Below are 20,078 nucleotides of genomic sequence, written 5' to 3' on the forward strand. Positions count from 1 at the left end.
TGCCACAAAAGGGAAGACGCAGTAGAATGCTCACAAACGCTAGGTGTTACAGTCTTTTAAAATACAGTCTTTGTCACTACAGTCATTTCAAATACTGTAGTATGCTCACAAACTTAATGAAGACCAGGCCCCACGCCATCCTCATACACTGCAGTAGCATGGAATCATACACTTTATTATAACAAAATAATGTCATTTGACACATTTGTTTACATGGCTTTTTCAAACTGTTCCCTCAAAAACTCACTGGATTATTGATGAACAAGTTCTATACTCATATGGTGGGTAGTGAGTATAACTATCGTATACATCATTTTATTGTGGAAAATCAAAGTAAGTACACAAAAAAAAAGTCACTGTGTCTGTTTATGGATTTATGACCGGAAATGACGACAGAATCTCACTGCGCAAAGCTTGTCGGGATACAGAGACGGCTTGAGCGCCATATTGGAGTGTAACTAACTAGCTATTGTTATAAATAGGGTCGGGGCTGCTGCTGGCTGAGTTTACATGTTTTCTATAAGTTTGTTCTAAGGAAAAGAGAAAGTTATCGGTGGGTCATGAAAGAAATGTCAGCGTAAGTTGCACACACGCTTAAGACGTAATGTTGCTCACTCTTCAATATGTGTGTTGTTGTAGAAATATGATAGAATATCTAACGTTAGCTAGCTAGGCTAACACTGTTAGCTAGCTAGTTGCTAACGAACGGCTATCATCACAACAATGCGAGCCTGAAGGAGTTAGCGCAGCTAACAAAGGCCTAGCTATTTGGTGCATCTGTTAACTTTGCTAACTTGCTACTCGACATCATATATATTTCTAAAGTAGCTTGATGACTCGATGGGTTTTTATATGTCGTTGTTTGTATTTCATTGTAGTTAGCTAACGTTATCTAGCTAATTGTTGATTAACGGTATTTAGTTTATAATCAGCGCTAGGTAACGTTAGCTAGCTAACTTGTTAGCTAACGACGTTAACGTTAGAGCCTTTTAGTTCCTGTTCATAGCAAGATGGTCATATACATGTATGGTCGTTAACGTGTGCTAGCTACCCGACTTAATAGCCAACGTTAACTAACTTGCTTACACATGCGCTAACATTAGCTGGCTGGCTTATTTTGTTGTAAACATCCCTGTCTGTGTAGTGACCAATAACCGGTCATTTGGAGCTGACGCCGGCGTCATGTCAGACAGGTATTGACCTCGTTAGTTACCTATTTGTGCTAAATCTATCCAGACCAGCTCAATGAATCGGAAATGAATGAAGCACCATCAAAGTAACTTTAAGTTAGTCCACGGTTTGTGTCTTTGTGTGTTTGATTTTCACCCTTTGAGTGAACTAAACATAGGATGGCTCTTCAAATGCAAATATTGTTTATGCCATGTAGCTCGCTGTAGAGTAAATGGGTGGCTTGGGGAAACAGAACAACACATTGATTGCTAACGTTTAGGTAGCTACGTGATAACTAATTAACAGAATGCTCAAGAAAAAGTATTGACCTCAGGTGAATCAATGTAGTCAGGGCTGAATTCCACAAAACCTGGTCTGCTCAACTCCTTTGGTGGAGTTCATCAGAAACTTCCTTCCCTGTTGCGTTTAGTCGGCTAGACTGAAGTATATGTAGTGCAAACAACTTTGAACAATTCAACAGGACATCTATCATATCTATAACATACTCTTCCTCCTCTCTGTGTTGACTTGTACAGGAACAGTAACAGTATGCATGGCGGGCAGCAGCCTCAGAAACACTATGGCATTACCTCGTCCATTAGCATGGCCTTCCCCAGGGAGGTGGACCATCAGTACACACAGAAGCTCAGCGAGGCCATGAAACCCTTTGGGGTGTTTGAGGATGAGGACGAACTCAACCACAGGTGAGATGGCGTTCTCATGAAATAAAGCAAAAGATGCCTCCACACGGATGAATACTCCCATAGTTAATTTGTATTTTTTATTGTGCAATGTTTCCACCCGGAGGTCTTTGTCAGACTTAACCCACGCCTGGGCCCATATTCAAAAAGTGTCTCAGAGGAAGCATGCTGATCTAGGATCAGGTCCCCCCCTCCCTCCGTATAATCTTATTCATTAAGATCTAAAACATAAAACTGATCCTGTATCAACCGCACTCGCGCTCTGAGACTTTCAGTGAATACAGGAGCTGGTTGAAGTTGAGTGGTATTTGTTCATTTAGATGCCCTTTGTTTTGCTTAAATGTTTTCCAGGTTAAAGAGTTGTAGGTTTAGGTTCTTTTCATATGTGTGTTTGGGATATGCTGGGTTTCGTAGTGGACAGGTGAATTGATTGACGTTATGCTACTTCCCACAGACTCGCAGTTCTTGGGAAATTGAATACATTTGTCAAGGAATGGATTGCCGAGATAAGTGAAACAAAGGTAGGTTCCTTGAAGAACAACGATGACTGAACTGTGTGCGCATCAGTGGTTGCTTTACAGAGAGCAAATCATTCCTACTCTGCTATGATATCAATGGGAGAATGATGTGTAAACATGCTGAGTGATATTGACGTTAATTCCCCTCAGAACCTCCCACCATCGGCGATAACCAATGTAGGGGGAAAGATCTTCACCTTTGGGTCTTACCGGCTTGGAGTTCACACTAAAGGTAAAGACCTATCCTGACTCTTAAAGAGAACACGTGCATGTCTGCATGAGACACCTGTTGTGTGCTGTCAGAGGTTTAGCTAAGTTTTGTGTGTGCATGTTTGTGTTGCAGGGGCGGATATTGATGCCTTGTGTGTATCGCCGCGACACGTGGAGAGGACAGACTTCTTCGACTCATTCTTTGCCAAGCTCAAACTGCACGAAGAGATCAAAGACCTACGGGTGAGGTTAAAAAAAATAAAACATTCTCAGGATAATATTCGTATAGTTTAAAAAAACAAGGAATCTCATATTTTATTGAATAGTGTGCGAGAGGATGACAGTGTAGGAAAAATTTAAGAGCGATTGTGTCAAAAGGCAGTAGGCCGGATTGTAACCTACGTTGACACTGTAAATGTGATGGACCCTGAGGCATGACCACTAGAATAGCCAGTCCACAATATATTTTCTTAATGTATATTATGGCTATCATCTGTCTGTCCTGCTGTACCTTTGCCTTGGCCTGTCAAATTGCTTTAAACATGATGTACTTCTTTCAGGCGGTGGAGGATGCCTTTGTACCTGTGATCAAATTCAAGTTTGACGGCATCGAGGTAAAGGGGTTTTGGATGTACAAATGGTGTCTATTTCAACACTCTGTGAGATGGGTATACCATCAGAGTGGATTTTCACCAACCCAAATCTTTAACGATGGAGCGAACACATTCATTCAACAGTCACATCCAACACATTGACGTTCACATTGAACTAGAACAGAACCCAGGTCAGGCTTTAGATCAACCTCAACACAGTCTTCAAGATAAGAACAGACCCTGGAAATGAGAGGTTTATGATACGCATGGTCAGAAACAAGCTGCCAGACCCAAGATTGCGTGAATTTTTCCGCATATTTGAACATAATGCATAGGTAGCTATACTAAACATAATTATAACATAATCACTATTTAATCAACACCCAAAATCACAATATCCTGTAGTAGATACAGACTATAAGTAGTATTGTACTCCCAACATTTTAGAATTCACAAACCGTCAATAAGAGTACTGATCTAGGATCATGTGTGGCTTTTTAAAAAAGTCCTACAGAATTAGCGGGTGCTCCCACCTGATCCTAGATCTGCACTTCTTCTTAGACTTTGTGAATTTGAGCCCAGTGTAATTAAAGTGTACCTGCTCTGTCTTGTTGCCGGGCAGATTGACCTGCTGTTTGCGCGGCTGGCTCTGCAGTCCATCCCAGACAACCTGGATCTGAGAGGAGACTCCCACCTGAGGAACCTGGACATCCGCTGCATCCGCAGCCTCAATGGTACTAATGCTCTCTTCCTGTGGAACTAATGCTCTCTTCCTATGGTACTTGTAGTAATAATAATACATGACATTTAGCAGATGCTTTTATCCAAAGCAACTTATGCAATCATACGTTTTACACAGGAATTGTACCCACAACCCTTGGCGTCCAAGCACTATTCTCTACCTACTAAGCCACACAGGACTTAGTAGGTAGAGAATAGTGTTTTTTTTAAAAAGAGAGAGAAAAATGCTATTGCAACCTCTTTGCAATAAGGAATTGAGACTAAAAGCTCAAGAGAAGTTTCAAGTGTTTATTACCAAGAATGCCATCAGCTGAGTACATACATTTAGAAAGTTCACAAAACATCTTGTAGTCTTCCCTCCTTGTAGGTGTCACCTCCCCAGCTATACATTTTGTAATCCTGATGAGTTTCCCTCCTTTCTCCTGTGGAATGTCCATGGTCCTCTCTTTGTTTAGCCAGATAGTCAGAATCACACCCTGTCCATCTTCATTGTCCTGGGTCTGACCCTGCTCTCTGATCATAGGCAATTTCCTCTTCTCTGATTAGGTCAACCTGTCTAAATGAGCATACAGTTTCATGTCCTGAACTCCATTAATACTCACAGTAATCATTCACTAAACAGGATAGAAACTACAGTTTAACTTGAAACATGTTACATTTTAATAGAATCCATTAATAGTAATATACTGATCAAAAATACACATTCTTATTTACGATGACGGCCTACCAGTTTGGGGTCACTTGGAAATGTCCGTTTAGAATAACATCAAATTGATCAGAAATACAGTGTAGACATTGTTAATGTTGTAAATGACTATTGTAGCTGGAAACGGCAGATTTTTTTTTTTTAATGGAATATCTATCTACATAGGTGTAAAGAGGCCCATTATCAGCAACCATCACTCCTGTGTTCCAATGGCACGTTGTGTTAGCTAATCCAAGTTTATAATTTTAAAAGGCTAGTTCATCATTAGAAAACCCTTTTGCAATTATGTTAGCACAGCTGAAAACTGTAGTTCTGATTAAAGAAGCAATAAAACTGGCCTTCTTTAGACTAGTTGACTATCTGGAGCATCAGCATTTCTGGGTTTGATTACAGGCTCAAAATGGCCAGAAACAAAGAACTTTCTTCTGAAACTCGTCAGTCTATTCTTGTTCTGTGAAATGAAGGCTATTCCATGCGAGAAATTGCCAAAACACCAGTCTCAACCTCAAAGGTGACGAGGCGACTCCGGGATGCTGGCCTTCTTGGCAGAGATGGCTTTTTCTTTGCCACTTTTTCTTTGCATCCCGGAGTCGCCTCTTCACTGTTGAGACTGGTGTTTTGCGGGTACTATTTAATGAAGCTGCCAGTTGAGGACTTGAGGCGTTTTGATGTTATTTTAATGGACAAAACATTTTCTTTTTTAAAACAAGGACATTGAGGTGACCCTGAATTTTTGAACGGTAGTGTGTATATATGACAAAACACACATCACGACAAGAGGCAACACAACACTACATAAAGAGATACCTTAGACCACAACATAGTATGTCAACAACATGACAACAACATAGCAAGGCAGCAACACATAACACAGCATGGTAGCAACACAACATGGTACAAACATTTTTGGGCACAGACAACACAAAGGGCAAGAAGGTAGAGGGAACAATACATCACACAAAGCAGCCACAACTGTCAGTAAGAGTCCATGATTGAGTCTTTTGAATGAAGAGATTGAGATAAAACTGTCCAGTTTGCGTGTTTTTTGCAGCTCGTTCCAGTCGCTCGCTGCAGTGAACTAAAAAGATGTGTGCTTTTGTGACCTTTAACAGAATGTGACTGGCAGAACAGGTGTTGTATGTGGAGGATGATGGCTGCAGTAGATATCTCAGATAGGGGGGGTGAGGGCATGAATACTTTCTGAAGGCACTGTACATAGGAATATTACATGGTACTCCTTAGAACATAGTACAGTACTAGTATGTAGTAATACCTGGTACTACATAGTACTAGGACATAGTAATACATGGTACTACATAGAACCTAGTACATAGTAATACTTGGTACTACATATAACCTAGTACATAGTAATATATGGTACTACGTACATGGTACCCATATCTGTAGTCATGTTAAACTATGATGTTGTAGTGTAACACCATACACCATATCTGTAGTCATGTTCAACTCTGTTACCCAACTACAGCACCAGCTTTGGAATGACATCAGTGTGGAACTAACCTCCCTCCCTTTACTCTTGTTCTGAGACTAGTGGTTTCTTCTCTCCTCCTCCTCCAGGCTGCAGAGTGACAGATGAGATCCTGTACTTGGTACCAAACAAGGAGAACTTCAGACTAACCCTGAGGGCTATCAAGCTGTGGGCCAAACGTGAGTCAGCACCTAGAATAGAATGTCATATATATTTGTCATTAATATCTCCCATTTAATATTTTAGGGTATTGAGGTCATTTAATATCTCCCATTTAATAATATAGACTGTAATGTATGATGACCGGGGATGGGCTGTAGGGCGCTGTGTGACTGGGGATGGTGGGCTGTAGGGCGCTGTGTGACTGGGGATGGTGGGCTGTAGGGCGCTGTGTGACTGGGGATGGTGGGCTGTAGGGCGCTGTGTGACCGGGGATGATGGGCTGTAGGGCGCTGTGTGACTGGGGATGGTGGGCTGTAGGGCGCTGTATGACCGGGGATGATGGGCTGTAGGGCGCTGTGTGACCGGGGATGATGGGCTGTAGGGCGCTGTGTGACCGGGGATGATGGGCTGTAGGGCGCTGTGTGACCGGGGATGGTGGGCTGTAGGGCGCTGTGTGACTGGGGATGGTGGGCTGTAGGGCGCTGTGTGACTGGGGATGGTGGGCTGTAGGGCGCTGTGTGACTGGGGATGATGGGCTGTAGGGCGCTGTGTGACTGGGGATGGTGGGCTGTAGGGCGCTGTGTGACCGGGGATGATGGGCTGTAGGGCGCTGTGTGACTGGGGATGGTGGGCTGTAGGGCGCTGTATGACCGGGGATGATGGGCTGTAGGGCGCTGTGTGACCGGGGATGATGGGCTGTAGGGCGCTGTGTGACTGGGGATGATGGGCTGTAGGGCGCTGTGTGACCGGGGATGGTGGGCTGTAGGGCGCTGTGTGACTGGGGATGGTGGGCTGTAGGGCGCTGTGTGACTGGGGATGGTGGGCTGTAGGGCGCTGTGTGACTGGGGATGGTGGGCTGTAGGGCGCTGTGTGACTGGGGATGATGTGCTGTAGGGCGCTGTGTGACCGGGGATGATGGGCTGTAGGGCGCTGTGTGACCGGGGATGATGGGCTGTAGGGTGCTGTGTGACTGGGGATGATGGGCTGTAGGGCGCTGTGTGACCGGGGATGATGGGCTGTAGGGCGCTGTGTGACTGGGGATGATGTGCTGTAGGGCGCTGTGTGACTGGGGATGGTGGGCTGTAGGGCGCTGTGTGACCGGGGATGATGGGCTGTAGGGCGCTGTGTGACCGGGGATGATGGGCTGTAGGGCGCTGTGTGACCGGGGATGATGGGCTGTAGGGCGCTGTGTGACTGGGGATGATGGGCTGTAGGGCGCTGTGTGACTGGGGATGATGGGCTGTAGGGCGCTGTGTGACCGGGGATGATGGGCTGTAGGGCGCTGTGTGACTGGGGATGATGGGCTGTAGGGCGCTGTGTGACCGGGGATGTGTTCATTAAGGCACACGTAACATTTCTAGATATATTTTAAGACTGGAAACTAAATTGAGCTTTTTTATTGTACAAGTAGTTCAGATCGTAGTACTTCCCTCTTTTCTGGCTGGTCTTTTCTGGCTGGTCTTTTCTGGCTGGTCTTTTCTGGCTGGTCTTTTCTGACTGGTCTTTTCTGTTTTGAACCTACTGAATATGACCCATTTGTTAACACATTTTATCCACACATGAATGTTAGTTGCTTTGCAATAAAGCATCTGGTAAATGGCCTATATGATTACCACTGTGCCCCCCTCCCTGTCCCCCAGGCCGTGGGATCTACTCCAACATGTTGGGCTTCCTGGGTGGAGTCTCCTGGGCCATGCTGGTAGCCAGGACCTGCCAGCTCTACCCCAACGCTGTGGCTGCCACTCTCGTACACAAGTTCTTCCTCGTCTTCTCTAAATGGTACACAAGGAGCCCCATACCCTCGCTTTACATTCCACATCCAGTACTCACAAAGCATCTCAGAGCAGGAGAACTCATCTAGGATTGTGCCTTTTTTTTAAATTACAATGTATAAGGGAGACCTGACTCTAGATCAGCTTTTATCTGAGGCACTGTGTGAGTATGGGCCCTGATTAGTTTAAATGGGTGATGATTAGTTTAAATGGGTGATGGTGATATGGCTCCAGATTAGTTTAAATGGGTGATGATGATATGGCTCCTGATGAGTTTGATGACCCACTATGATAAAGAAATATTGTTGCTTTGAAATCTCCATTGTTTTGATAGTCTATCAATTCACTCAATCTGTTCTGTAGGGAATGGCCGAATCCTGTGCTTTTGAAACAGCCTGAAGACAGCAATCTGAATCTACCTGTTTGGGATCCACGAGTAGGTGTCTGCTGTTGAGTTTGTGTGTGTGTGTGTTCAAGATGCACAAATTCCACAAGAAATATATGGGATGAACAAAACAAGTTGATAAAATGCTTACATGCTGTGTGTGTCTGTGGGGGATAAAGCTGCTCTTGCCCTGTGCCAACTCTCCTCTCTACCCGTTTCCAGGTGAACCCGTCAGACAGGTACCACCTGATGCCCATCATCACGCCAGCCTACCCCCAGCAGAACTCCACCTACAACGTCTCCACTTCCACACGCACCATCATGAGTGAGGAGTTCAAATACGGTGGGTACCTAACTCCTGACCATAACCTGGCTGATCTAGGATCAGGCCCCATCCCCCATCCATATTATCATGTTCATTATGAGCTAAAAGGCTAAACTGATCCTAGATCAGGCCACCAATACATAAATATGTAGGCAGATGTGACTGCGAGTTGCTTTGGATAAATGTGTCTGCTAAATTGCAAAAAAATAAATCAATATTTCTCCCTATATTTGCAGCAGGATTCATCTCAAAATGCTTTCTTTTACATCATATTATTACACTGTGCAGTGAGGAGTGCTTTGTGCTGGTTCTGTATAGTGGTCCTGTAGGACTCTGTTCATAGAACATGGCGTTCATTCTAAAGGTCTCATCTGGGAAACCTAGAAGTAGAATCTTGTGTAATTGTGTCAGATGTTTGGTTATGTTCTGGGGGCGTCTGTATGAGAGGAGACTCTAACCAGCCTAGAGAATTCTCCACCCCCCCATAAACAGAGACTCTCTCAGGAAAGCAATGGCCAAATGTCCCTTCCACTTCTGAAATCCGGAAGTTGTGAAGTCCTGATTTGTCCAAATGATCAGGGGGGGATCTGTGCAACCGGAAGGAAGTTCCTCGTTAATCGTTGCGTCCCACATTCTGATGACGGACGCTATGATGCCATCCTATGTTACATGCGTCTGTCCACAAGAGATGACTAAATGTCTTCCACCAACAGGTCTCAGTGTCACAGATGACATCCTTCAGGGGAAAACCGACTGGTCCAAACTGTTCCAGCCGCCCAACTTTTTCCTCAAGTACAAGTACGTATTTATATATTTCAATGTTTATTTCCCTGTTTATTTATTTTTAATGTATTTTAAATGTTGAAATGTTTGAACGTTTTTTTTTTTGCATGCCAATTTATGTTTTGTCTTTAACAGGCATTATATTGTTCTGACTGCCAGTGCATCCACAGAAGAAAACCAATTAGAATGGTAAGTGTTTTATATGGGAACGTGGCACTCCTAAGGTCCTTTTAAGATCTGTTTAGCATCTTACCCATGGCAAACAAGTCAAACCGCTAAAAGCAAAGCTTTTCTATTATATTGACAAGATAGTCGAGTGACCGATCTAACAATGGAAATACATGTCCTCAAAGATGGAAGGCAGGCGGGAGTAGGTGAAATCAGGTGTGACTATTCTAGCTCATTGTCAAATCCCTGAGCGGGTTCCTTCCTCTCTAGCAACTGAGTTAGGAAGGACGTCTGTATCTTTGTAGTGACTGAATGTTTTGATACACCATCCAAAGTATAATAACTTCATTCTCAAATGGATATTCAATGTCTGCTTTTTTAAAAACCGATCTACCAATAGGTGCCCTTTGCGAGGCATTGGAAAACCTTGCTTATTTGCTTAAGTCATTCCACTTTGACTTTATAGGTGTTGTGTGTAGGCCAGTTGCACAAAATCTCAATTTAATCCATTTTAAATTCTGGCTGTAACACAATAAAATGTGGGAAAAGTCCAGCGGTGTGAATACTTTCTGAAGGCCCACTACATTCTATGACAGCAGTGTTATCTCCAATGGGTATATTGACCAATAGCCGTCCACAACATTTTCAGAAATTTAAACAATGCTTTGTACGAGATTCCAAATTCTCATCATGAATGGATAAATGTAATGCTCGAAGGTGCTAACAAGGCGTCCATTCTGAAAGGTGGCCCAACTCTCTAAATATATGTCTATGACCCCAGTAATGTTATGAACCTCCAGTCTGTTCCTCTCCCTCTAGGATCGGTCTGGTGGAGTCTAAGATCCGTGTCCTGGTGGGGAACCTGGAGAGGAACGAGTACATCACCCTGGCACACGTTAACCCCACGTCCTTCCCCGGGAACAAGGAGAGCTGTAGCGAGTGAGTCTCTAGACTCCACACCTTTTGGTGAAGTTTGAAGGCACCAGAAATATTGGGGTTGTGTTCATTAGGGCACAAGACGGAAACCTTGTTTAAAAAATCATTTTTCATGGCCTTGTGCCCCGCGTAGGTGGAGATTTCACTTAAAGGAATACTTTGAGGTTTTGGCACTGAGGCCCTTTGTCTACTTCCGCAGAGTCAGATGAACTCGTGAATATCATTTTGCGTGCAGTTTGAAGGAAGTTGCTAATTAGCGCTAGTGCAATTGCTAACTAGAATTGGCACAATGACTGGAAGGCTATGGGTATCTGCTTCATTTGCGCTAACGCTAGTTAGTGTTTTTAAATATACATTTTAGTCATTTAGCAAACACTCTTATCCATAGCGACTTAGTTATTGGATTGATCTTAAGGTAGCCTCGTGAGTCAACCACATCTTAGTCATAGTAACTACATTTTCCCTCAAAGTAGTTACAAGCAAAGCCGGTGCTAGTAGAAGTGCTAGTGCAAAGCAGTCAAGGGTGTTTGTTTTTTAGTAAGACACCCCACAGGACGAACTGACTCAAGCTACCACCAGGGATCACATGGAGACCATTTGGAACTTGTCTGTCTTGAATGATCAGATTGAAGCATTTTTAGATGTTTGATAAATGTCAGACAAATGTACCCAGCTGATGTTAGTGGTGGGTCTTTCAGTAGGAACCAGTTTATCTCCATGTACCCAGCTGATGTTAGTGGTGGGTCTTTCAGTAGGAACCAGTTTGTCTCCATGTACCCAGCTGATATTTGTGTTGTCTTCCAAAAGGAACGAGTTTGTCTCCATGTGGTTCATTGGGATCATCTTCAAGAAAGTGGAGAACGCAGAGAGCGTCAACATCGACCTGACCTACGACATCCAGTCCTTCACAGATACAGGTAATACCACAAATCAAATCAAATGTATTTATATAGCCCTTCGTACATCAGCTGATATCTCAAAGTGCTGTACAGAAACCCAGCTTAAAACCGCAAACAGCAAGCAATGCATGTGAAAGAAGCACGGTGGCTAGGAACAACTCCCTAGGAAAAACTCCCTAGAAAGGCCAAAAAACCTAGGAAGAAACCTAGAGAGGAACCAGGCTATGAGGGGTGGCCAGTCCTCTTCTGGCTGTGCCGGGTGGATATTATAACAGAACATGGTCAAGATGTTAAAATGTTCATAAATGACCAGCATGGTCAAATAATAATAATCATAGTAGTTGTCGAGGGTGCAACAAGCACGTCCGGTGAACAGGTCAGGGTTCCATAGCCGCAGGCAGAACAGTTGAAACTGGAGCAGCAGCATGGCCAGGTGGACTGGGGACAGCAAAGAGTCATCATGCCAGGTAGTCCTGAGGCATGGTCCTAGGGCTCAGGTCCTCCGAGAGAATTAGACAGAGCATATTTAAATTCCCACAGGACACCGGATAAGACAAGAGAAATACTCCAGATGTAACAGACTGACCCTAGCCCCCCGACACATAAACTACTGCAGCATAAATACTGGAGGCTGAGACAGGAGGGATCAGAAGACACTGTGGCCCCATCCGATGATACCCCCGGACAGGGCCAAACAGGCAGGATATAACCCCACCCACTTTGCCAAAGCACAGCCCCCACACCACTAGAGGGATGTCTCCAACCACCAACTTACCGTCCTAAGACAAGGCCGAGTATAGCCCACAAAGATCTCCGCCATGGCACAACCCAAGGGGGGGGCGCCAACCCAGACAGGAAGACCACGTCAGTGACTCAACCCACTCAAGTGACGCACCCCTCCCATGGACGGCATGGAAGAACACCAGTAAGCCAGTGACTCAGCCCCTGTAATAGGGTTAGAGGCAGAGAATCCCAGTGGAGAGAGGGGAACCGGCAAGGCAGCGACAGCAAGGGCGGTTCGTTGCTCCAGCCTTTCCGTTTACCTTCACACTCCTGGGCCAGACTATACTTAATCATTGGACCTACTGAAGAGATAAGTCTTCAGTAAAGACTTAAAGGTTGAGACTGAGTCTGCGTCTCTCACATGGGTAGGCAGACCATTCCATAAAAATGGAGCTCTATAGGAGAAAGCCCTACCTCCAGCCGTTTGCTCAGAAATTCTAGGGACAATTAGGAGGCCTGCGTCTTGTGACCGTAGTGTACGTGTAGGTATGTACGGCAGGACCAAATCGGAAAGATAGGTAGGAGCAAGCCCATGTAATGCTTTGTAGGTTAGCAGTAAAACCTTGAAATCAGCCCTTGCCTTAACAGGAAGCCAGTGTAGGGAGGCTAGCACTGGAGTAATATGATCAAATTTCTTGGTTCTAGTCAGGATTCTAGCAGCCGTATTTAGCACTAACTGAAGTTTGTTTAGTGCTTTATTCAGGTAGCCGGAAAGTAGAGCATTGCAGTAGTCCAGCCTAGAAGTAACAAAAGCATGGATTAATTTTTCTGCATCATTTTTGGACAGAAAGTTTCTGATTTTTGCAATGTTACGTAGATGGAAAAAAGCTGTCCTTGAAGCAGGCTTGATATGTTCTTCAAAAGAGAGATCAGGGTCCAGAGTAACGCCGAGGTCCTTCAGTTTTATTTGAGACGACTGTACAACCATCCAGATTAATTGTCAGATTCAACAGAAGATCTCTTTGTTTCTTGGGACCTAGAACAAGCATCTCTGTTTTGTCCGAGTTTAAAAGTAGAAAGTTTGCAGCCATCCACTTCTTTGTCTGAAACACAGGCTTCTAGCGAGGGCAGTTTTGGGGCTTTACCATGTTTCATTGAAATGTACAGCTGTGTGTCGTCCGCATAGCAGTGAAATTTAACATGTTTTCGAATGACATCCCCAAGAGGTAAAATATATATAGTGAAAACAATAGTGGTCCTAAAACGGAACCTTGAGGAACACCAAAATTTACAATTTATTTGTCAGAGGACAAACCATTCACAGAGACAAACTGATATCTTTCCGACATATAAGATCTAAACCAGACCTGAACTCACACGGTTAGTTCACCCAAATTACCAAATGATGTATTGGTTTCCTTAGGCTGTAACAGACTGCTGACAACAGTCCATGCTTTGGTTTAGTTTCCTCTGGCACTGTTTCCACATGCTCACGTTTTAGCATTTGTGGCACAAATCCTATTCAAGTCATGGGACTGATATTAGCATTTTTGGCGCATTCATGTTCAAATCATCTTTAAGTGACTTCGTTGAGCTTCACAATCATTCTAGATACTTTTGGATGATTTGAACATGATGTGTGAAAAATGCTTAATAGCGGTCCCATGACTTGAATGGGATTTGTGCCACAAATGCTAAAACGTTAGCATGTGGAAACGGTGCCAGGGAAACAAAACCAACGCATGAATTGCTGTCAAATTGTGTCCATAGACCGCTTATATGCTAAGGAAACCAATGTGTAATTTAATAATTTGAGTAAACTGTCCCTTTTTAGATCTGTCTATGTTGGTAGAGGGAACTCTAAATGACTCCATGTCCCATGACCCCTTTCTGCAGTTTACAGGCAGGCCAACAACATCAACATGCTGAAGGATGGGATGAAGATCGAAGCAACGCACGTGAAGAAGAAGCAGCTCCACCAGTACCTTCCTGTTGAGCTGGTGCAGAGGAAGAAGAGGGTAGGATGGATGCTCTCTTCAGGCAGAGGCTCTATTCCTTTCTGCCATTCCTGGTCTACTTCTCAACCGTATTTCAAGGGCCCTCCCCTCGGCCCTTGTTCTCAATGCGTTTTGAAAAGGGGGCCAGGAGAGGAGGGGATATTGAGAAAAGCCAATGTGTAGTTTAGACATATATTTATTTAAGAAATGCATTTGAACAAATCATCATCTTGTGATTGGCTTTGTGCTAAGTTTTTGTTCTCTCCTTGTCCCTCTCGCTTCCTCCTTTCCACACCCATCTTTCCCCCACTCCCCTCACCACTCCCCTCACCACTCCCCTCACCACTCCCACTCCCCTCACTACAGAGCATAGTGGAGCTGAACCGTAACTCCAACGGCGGGAGTTCCAAGCGTTCCTCTCTTGATGGCAGTCAGCTGGACAGTTCCAGAGACTCAGACTCCGGGACTCCCTTCAGCTCGCCCAGCTCCGTCTGCAAGCCGTCCAGGCCGGCCGCCTCAGACACAAACGACAGGTGGGTACACCTCACATAGAACAGGGAAGAACCAGGGACACTTGTAGAATTAAGCAATAAGGCACAAAAGGGTGTGCTATATGGCCAATATGCCACGGCTAAGGGCTGTTCTTAAGCACGACATAAAGTGGAGTGTCTGGATACAGCCATTAGCTGTGGTATATTGGCCATATACCACAAACCCCTGAGGTGCCTTATTGCTATTATAAACTGGTTACCAATGTAATTAGAGCAGTAAAAATACATGTTTTGTCATACCCGTGGTATACGGTGGGATATACCACAGTGTGTCAACCAATCAGCATTCAGGACTCGAGCCACCCAGTTTATAATATGTTCAAGGCTACAGCAGATGATCTATCACATGTAGTTTATGCTTGTGTACCTCATCACTACTTAACATAATGGTACCATTTGACACTAGAAGTTTTAGTCCCCCCCCCCCCTATTATTTATTCCATGATACATATTTATACATTTTCTTTCCACAATTGACAAAATGAATAAAATAAATGAAATGTATATTTTTATTATTTCATGTTCCTTGTTTCAGGTCATCATAACATGTTTAACTTAATAGTGTAATTGTGAATATAACGCTCTTCCTCTTGTCGTTCTGTCCCGTGCAGTTTGACACCCCCCAAGCCGCCAGTCTCTCTGTTTGTGGAGATCAGCTCCTCAGTGCCAGACGTCTCTCCACCCAGGACCAATCAGGAGCAGGGTTTGTCCATCCCCGTCATTGGATCAAGTGAGTGTCCAGCGTTCTTCTCTCCTCTCAGATATACATGGTCTACATACTAGTGTTGTTGAAAGTCACTGCTGTGAAAAATTGCACTAAAGGAATGTTGAAATGTGGTTGATTGGGTTATTAACCTGTCTCCCTCTCAATCGTTCTCTCACTCCCCCTCTCCGCCGTCGCTCTTTTTTACCTCATTTCTGTCTCTCTCTTTCTCCCTTGCCTTCTCTTTCTCCTAACCTCATCTTTCCCCCTCTCTCCCTATAGAGTCCAAGCCCTCTGCCCCAACGGGCCCAGTCGGTAGAACCATTCCTACAGTAGTGGGTAGGAGCGTGGTCTCTCTCCCTGGCAGCACCAGCTCTACAGAGCAGAACCAGAACGGAGCCAACAGACTCCACTCCCCTACACTGGAGGATCAGTCCAAGAGACTGAAAGACGGTGCAGAGCCGGTGAGTTGAATTTGTATTGTAAAATGAATCCACCGACTCCCCAGAACACAGGTTACATCTAGATTACTCAACAGAACCTCTACATGGAAAAGTATATTGCAGGTTTGCTGGAGCTCCTGTAGAAAACAATGACTCCTGTCAGTTTGGACAGAAACAATGTGCACTGGTCATGGTGATCTCTTATTGTCTCTGTCCTTTGTGTACAGCTGGCTGATGTCTTGACCTTCAAGGAGCCATACCCTCCGTCTGGCGACGGCAGGGAGCAAGGGGACGGAGTCAAAGTGGTGAGAACCCCTGTTTTACCCCCCCCCTCCCTGTTAACGGGATTCAAGAAATGCACACGACAGCCCCACACAATACCCAATTAAAAAAGGACAAATGTCCTTTGTTGGTGTGAATGCCACTTTGTGATTTGACACTGAACATTCATGTTGTGTTGTATCACTCATTGGGTTTTTCACCCCCAGGTGAGTTCTCCAGCAGGCAGCACCATTCCTACAGTAGTAGGCAGGAGCGTTGTACCCTGCCTGGACTCCTCTAGAGATACCACCAGCCCGACAGAGCAGAACCAGAACGGAGCCACCGCTGCAGCCAAGAGACCTCACTCCCCCACACAGGACGGATCCCCCAAGAGGATACGAGACACTGCAGATCTGGTGAGGAGAGGGAGTGGTCCCTGGATGGATATGTCCAGGGCTATCCTCCACATCCAGACTAAATCCTGTCAAATGCTTCGTAGACGAACAGTGAAATGCTTTCTTACGACTTATTTTCCAAAAACGCAGAGTTAAAGATCAAATATAGAAATAGTGACATGAGGAATAAATACAAAGTGGATAACAATGAGTAAAAATAACATGGCTATATACAGGAAGTAGCAGGTAATAACATGGCTATATACAGGAAGTAGCAGGTAATAACATGGCTATATACAGGAAGTAACTATGTACATATAGAAAGCAGTATAGTGACTAGGCAACAGGATAGATAAGACAGTAGCTGAGTTCAGCGTGTGGGCCGAGTCCAGGTTCTCTCATGCATGGCTCAGTGTTGCTTGCCTCGGAAGCGAGCATAAAAGGCATTTAGCTCTTCTGGTAGGCTCACGTTGCTGGGCAGCTTGCGGCTGGGTTTCCCTTTGTAATCCATGATAGTTTGCAAGCCCTGCCACATCCGACCAGCATCAGAGCCAGCGTAGTAGGATTCAATCTTATTCCTGTATTGCCGCATAACCTGTTTAATGGCTTGTTGGAGGTCGTAACAGGATTTAATTTAAGCTTCCAGATTAGTGTACCGCTCCTTGAAAGCGGCAGCTCTAGCCTTTAGCTAGAGTGATCAATTTTTCATTTGGAAGAGTCATGGAATGCCTGTAATCCATGGCTTCTGGTTGGAACATGTACGTACGGCCAGTGTGGGGACGACGCCGTCGATGCACTTATTAATCACCCTTTTCACTATTGTCTCACTGGAGCTGTATAAATTATACATTTTTTTGGTGGAAAACGTTTTTAGGTTAATGAGGTCATGATGTTGTCAGTCTGACTTTCTCTCACTCTCTCTCCAGCTGGTGTCCGGTGATGACTCTGCATTCAAGGAGCCGTTCCCTCTATCTAGCGACGGCCAGGAGCAAGGGGACGGAGTGAACGTCGTGAGTACTCTTCTTTCAACCCACTGCACTCCGAACACCAACTGAACTCTAGAAATACACACCTCACATTATTCAGAGATTTTATGTCTGTCGATTATTGCATTTCATTAAAAAAAATGTTTTTCTCTTAACAGGAAAGTCTTGGTGGGGTAAAGGCTATGCCTATTCCAACTATCGACACATCAAGAACACAGGTACTTAACTGATTTTTATTAGCTAGAATGCATGAAAGCAGTCTTCAAATTAGTAGTTGATTTGAAATCTCATAATGTGTGTGTGTGTGTGCACATGTCTGCTTTTATTTCTCTCTTCATGTGTGTGTCCATCCTCAGAGACTTCCCAGTATGGAGCTGCCAGATGTGACCTCCCCCCTCCCCAGCAGTAACCACCAGCGGGTGGTTAAGAACTCCATCAGACTAGCCCTCAACAGGCACAGGTAACCCCAGGTAACACCCCCCCCTCCCAAACCCCCTCCTTCACGAGGCCAGGACCTACAACACTGACTAGCTCCAGACCTGAGATCCAAAATCAAGACTACTGTGGTAAAACCTAGTGAGGAAGCCCGATTTTTAACTCACCCCACCCTGTCACTGGACGATGGGCAACGACAGTCCCTTGTTCCCCAAAAAATGGCATCTCTGTTTCTATGGTCCTTCCCAGTTGAGCCTGAAGCAGAAATGAAAATGCTGATTTAAGATTGGGTTGGAGAAGAGTTGGATTTATTTATTTTTGTAAATTTCCCCCTCTTACTCTGTGTAGTTGTTTTAAATGGCCTTAACGTGTCGATGCTTGCTACTACACCGGTCTGTACCATCCTAATGTTTTGACAAATGGAAGACTTCTACAGTAGGTGTAGTTTATTGTACATAGCTCGTCTTTAAAAAAAGAAAAAAAAGTATCACAGACCTTTAGTCTTTCCATACAGCTGTTATAGTTTTATGATCTAAAATGAAAAAAAAAAAATGTTTAAAAAATGTATTGTCCCCCCCACTGTTTGTCAACCGCATCACAACGTGACCTTGATAGCCAATCTCAGCCTTCCCACCCAGTAGACTCAGCAACCTGGGTTGTGTTCATTTGGGCCCAACATATGAAAATGTTTTGCAACAGAAACCTAAAATGAGCATCCTTTTGGACAAGTTCAGAGAGTACCTCCCCTTTTTTCTTCCTGTATGTCCCCCCCACCCCCCCCCCCCCCCCCCCCCCCCCCCCCTTCTAGGTTAACAGGACCTCCTGCGTATGTCCCCCCCCCTCTTGGTTAACAGGACCTCCTGCGTATATCCCTTCCTCTTGGTTAACAGGACCTCCTGCGTATATCCCTTCCTCTTGGTTAACAGGACCTCCTGCGTATATCCCTTCCTCTTGGTTAACAGGACCTCCTGCGTATGTCCCCCCCCCCCTCCTCTAGGTCGGTTAACAGGACCTCCTGCGTATGTCCCCCCCCTCCTCTAGGTCGGTTAACAGGACCTCCTGCGTATATCCCTTCCTCTTGGTTAACAGGACCTCCTGCGTATGTCCCCCCCCCTCTAGGTCAGTTAACAGGACCTCCTGCGTATATTCCCCCCCCCCCCCCTCTAGGTTGGTTAACAGGACCTCCTGCGTATATTCCCCCCCCCCCCCCCCCCCCCCCTCTAGGTTGGTTAACAGGACCTCCTGTATGCTTTCTCTCAAGCTTTGGCACCCACTAGGATAGAGAGAACCAACTCTCCTGGAGACCTACTGGGTATTGTAGGTTTTTGCTCCTGCCCTGCACTAGATTCACACACCTGATTCAGCCAACCAGGGTACTGAGGGGCAGATCATTAGTAGAATCAGGTGTTTTATAGTAGGGTTGGAACACAACCCTGCGTGCGGTAGGCTACTGTTCCCCAGGGAATGTACTAAACATGAGGGACTGTACGGTTGTGTTAGCAGGGTCATGGTTGTGAGGTGGTTCACCACTGGGTTTGTGTTGTGGAAAGGGTTTCAAGCTTTTGCTGGTGTGTGTATGTGAGGATGTTGGTGTACATGAGTGTGTGTTGTAATTCCCTCAGTGTGGGGTGTTGACCCTTTGCACCTCCCGTGGAGGTTCTTAAACATGGCGTCTCCTGGGGGTCATCCTCGGCTGAGTCCCAAATAGCACCCAATTCTGCATGTAGTGTACTTCTTTTGACCAGAGCCCTAAACGGCCCTGGTCAATAGAAGTGCCCTATGTAGGGAATAGGGTGCAATTTCAGATGCAGTCTGGTCGAGGAGTTGACCTCTCAAATCAAATTTCAGGACTCATACTCACAACATCTCTGAGTACGAGTGCTGATCTAGGATCAGGTCCCCCTTGTCTATGTAATGTTTGTTTTTAAACAATCAGGCATGAGGGGGGTGTGGTATATGGCCAATATTCCACGGCTAAGGGCTGTTCTTACGCACGATGCAACACTGAGTGCCTGGATACAGCCAT

General features: G+C 45.0%; 1 protein-coding gene and 1 long non-coding RNA gene across 3 annotated transcripts; one reads left to right on the top strand and one right to left on the bottom strand.

The window, feature by feature from the left end:
• The first annotated feature begins 383 nt into the window (after positions 1-383).
• LOC115152757 (poly(A) polymerase gamma-like) lies at positions 384-18,604 on the top strand. Its single transcript, XM_029697537.1, has 24 exons — positions 384-577; positions 1,707-1,874; positions 2,326-2,392; positions 2,540-2,621; positions 2,733-2,842; positions 3,160-3,213; positions 3,815-3,926; positions 6,218-6,307; positions 7,931-8,069; positions 8,426-8,498; positions 8,670-8,790; positions 9,486-9,570; positions 9,691-9,744; positions 10,543-10,662; positions 11,467-11,576; positions 14,178-14,299; positions 14,645-14,811; positions 15,441-15,559; positions 15,815-15,996; positions 16,203-16,280; positions 16,464-16,652; positions 17,558-17,641; positions 17,776-17,835; positions 17,974-18,604. Exons 1-24 carry the CDS (start codon positions 561-563, stop codon positions 18,079-18,081), a joined length of 2,511 nt encoding a protein of 836 aa, XP_029553397.1. The 5' UTR covers positions 384-560; the 3' UTR covers positions 18,082-18,604.
• A 249-nt stretch (positions 18,605-18,853) lies between these two features.
• Positions 18,854-19,462, bottom strand: LOC115152758 (uncharacterized). 2 transcript variants are annotated; one of them, XR_003867568.1, is made up of 3 exons: positions 19,292-19,462; positions 19,109-19,144; positions 18,854-19,017 (listed from the first exon to the last, which is right to left on the bottom strand). It is a non-coding gene; the product is annotated as an uncharacterized LOC115152758 (long non-coding RNA). The 2 variants fall into 2 exon arrangements; XR_003867569.1 differs by having other exon boundaries at positions 18,870-18,909; positions 18,946-19,144.
• Positions 19,463-20,078: the final 616 nt, after the last annotated feature.

Source organism: Salmo trutta, chromosome 18 (genome assembly GCF_901001165.1).
Source record: "Salmo trutta chromosome 18, fSalTru1.1, whole genome shotgun sequence".
In the NCBI taxonomy this organism is placed as follows: domain Eukaryota; kingdom Metazoa; phylum Chordata; class Actinopteri; order Salmoniformes; family Salmonidae; genus Salmo; species Salmo trutta.

Excerpts from the sequence above, each read along its gene's own strand:
- LOC115152757 (XM_029697537.1), top strand. Across the intron at positions 8,070-8,425 it reads TTCCTCGTCTTCTCTAAATG|GGAATGGCCGAATCCTGTGC; the intron begins GTACACAAGGAG and ends TCTGTTCTGTAG. Across the intron at positions 17,642-17,775 it reads AAGGGGACGGAGTGAACGTC|GAAAGTCTTGGTGGGGTAAA; the intron begins GTGAGTACTCTT and ends TTCTCTTAACAG.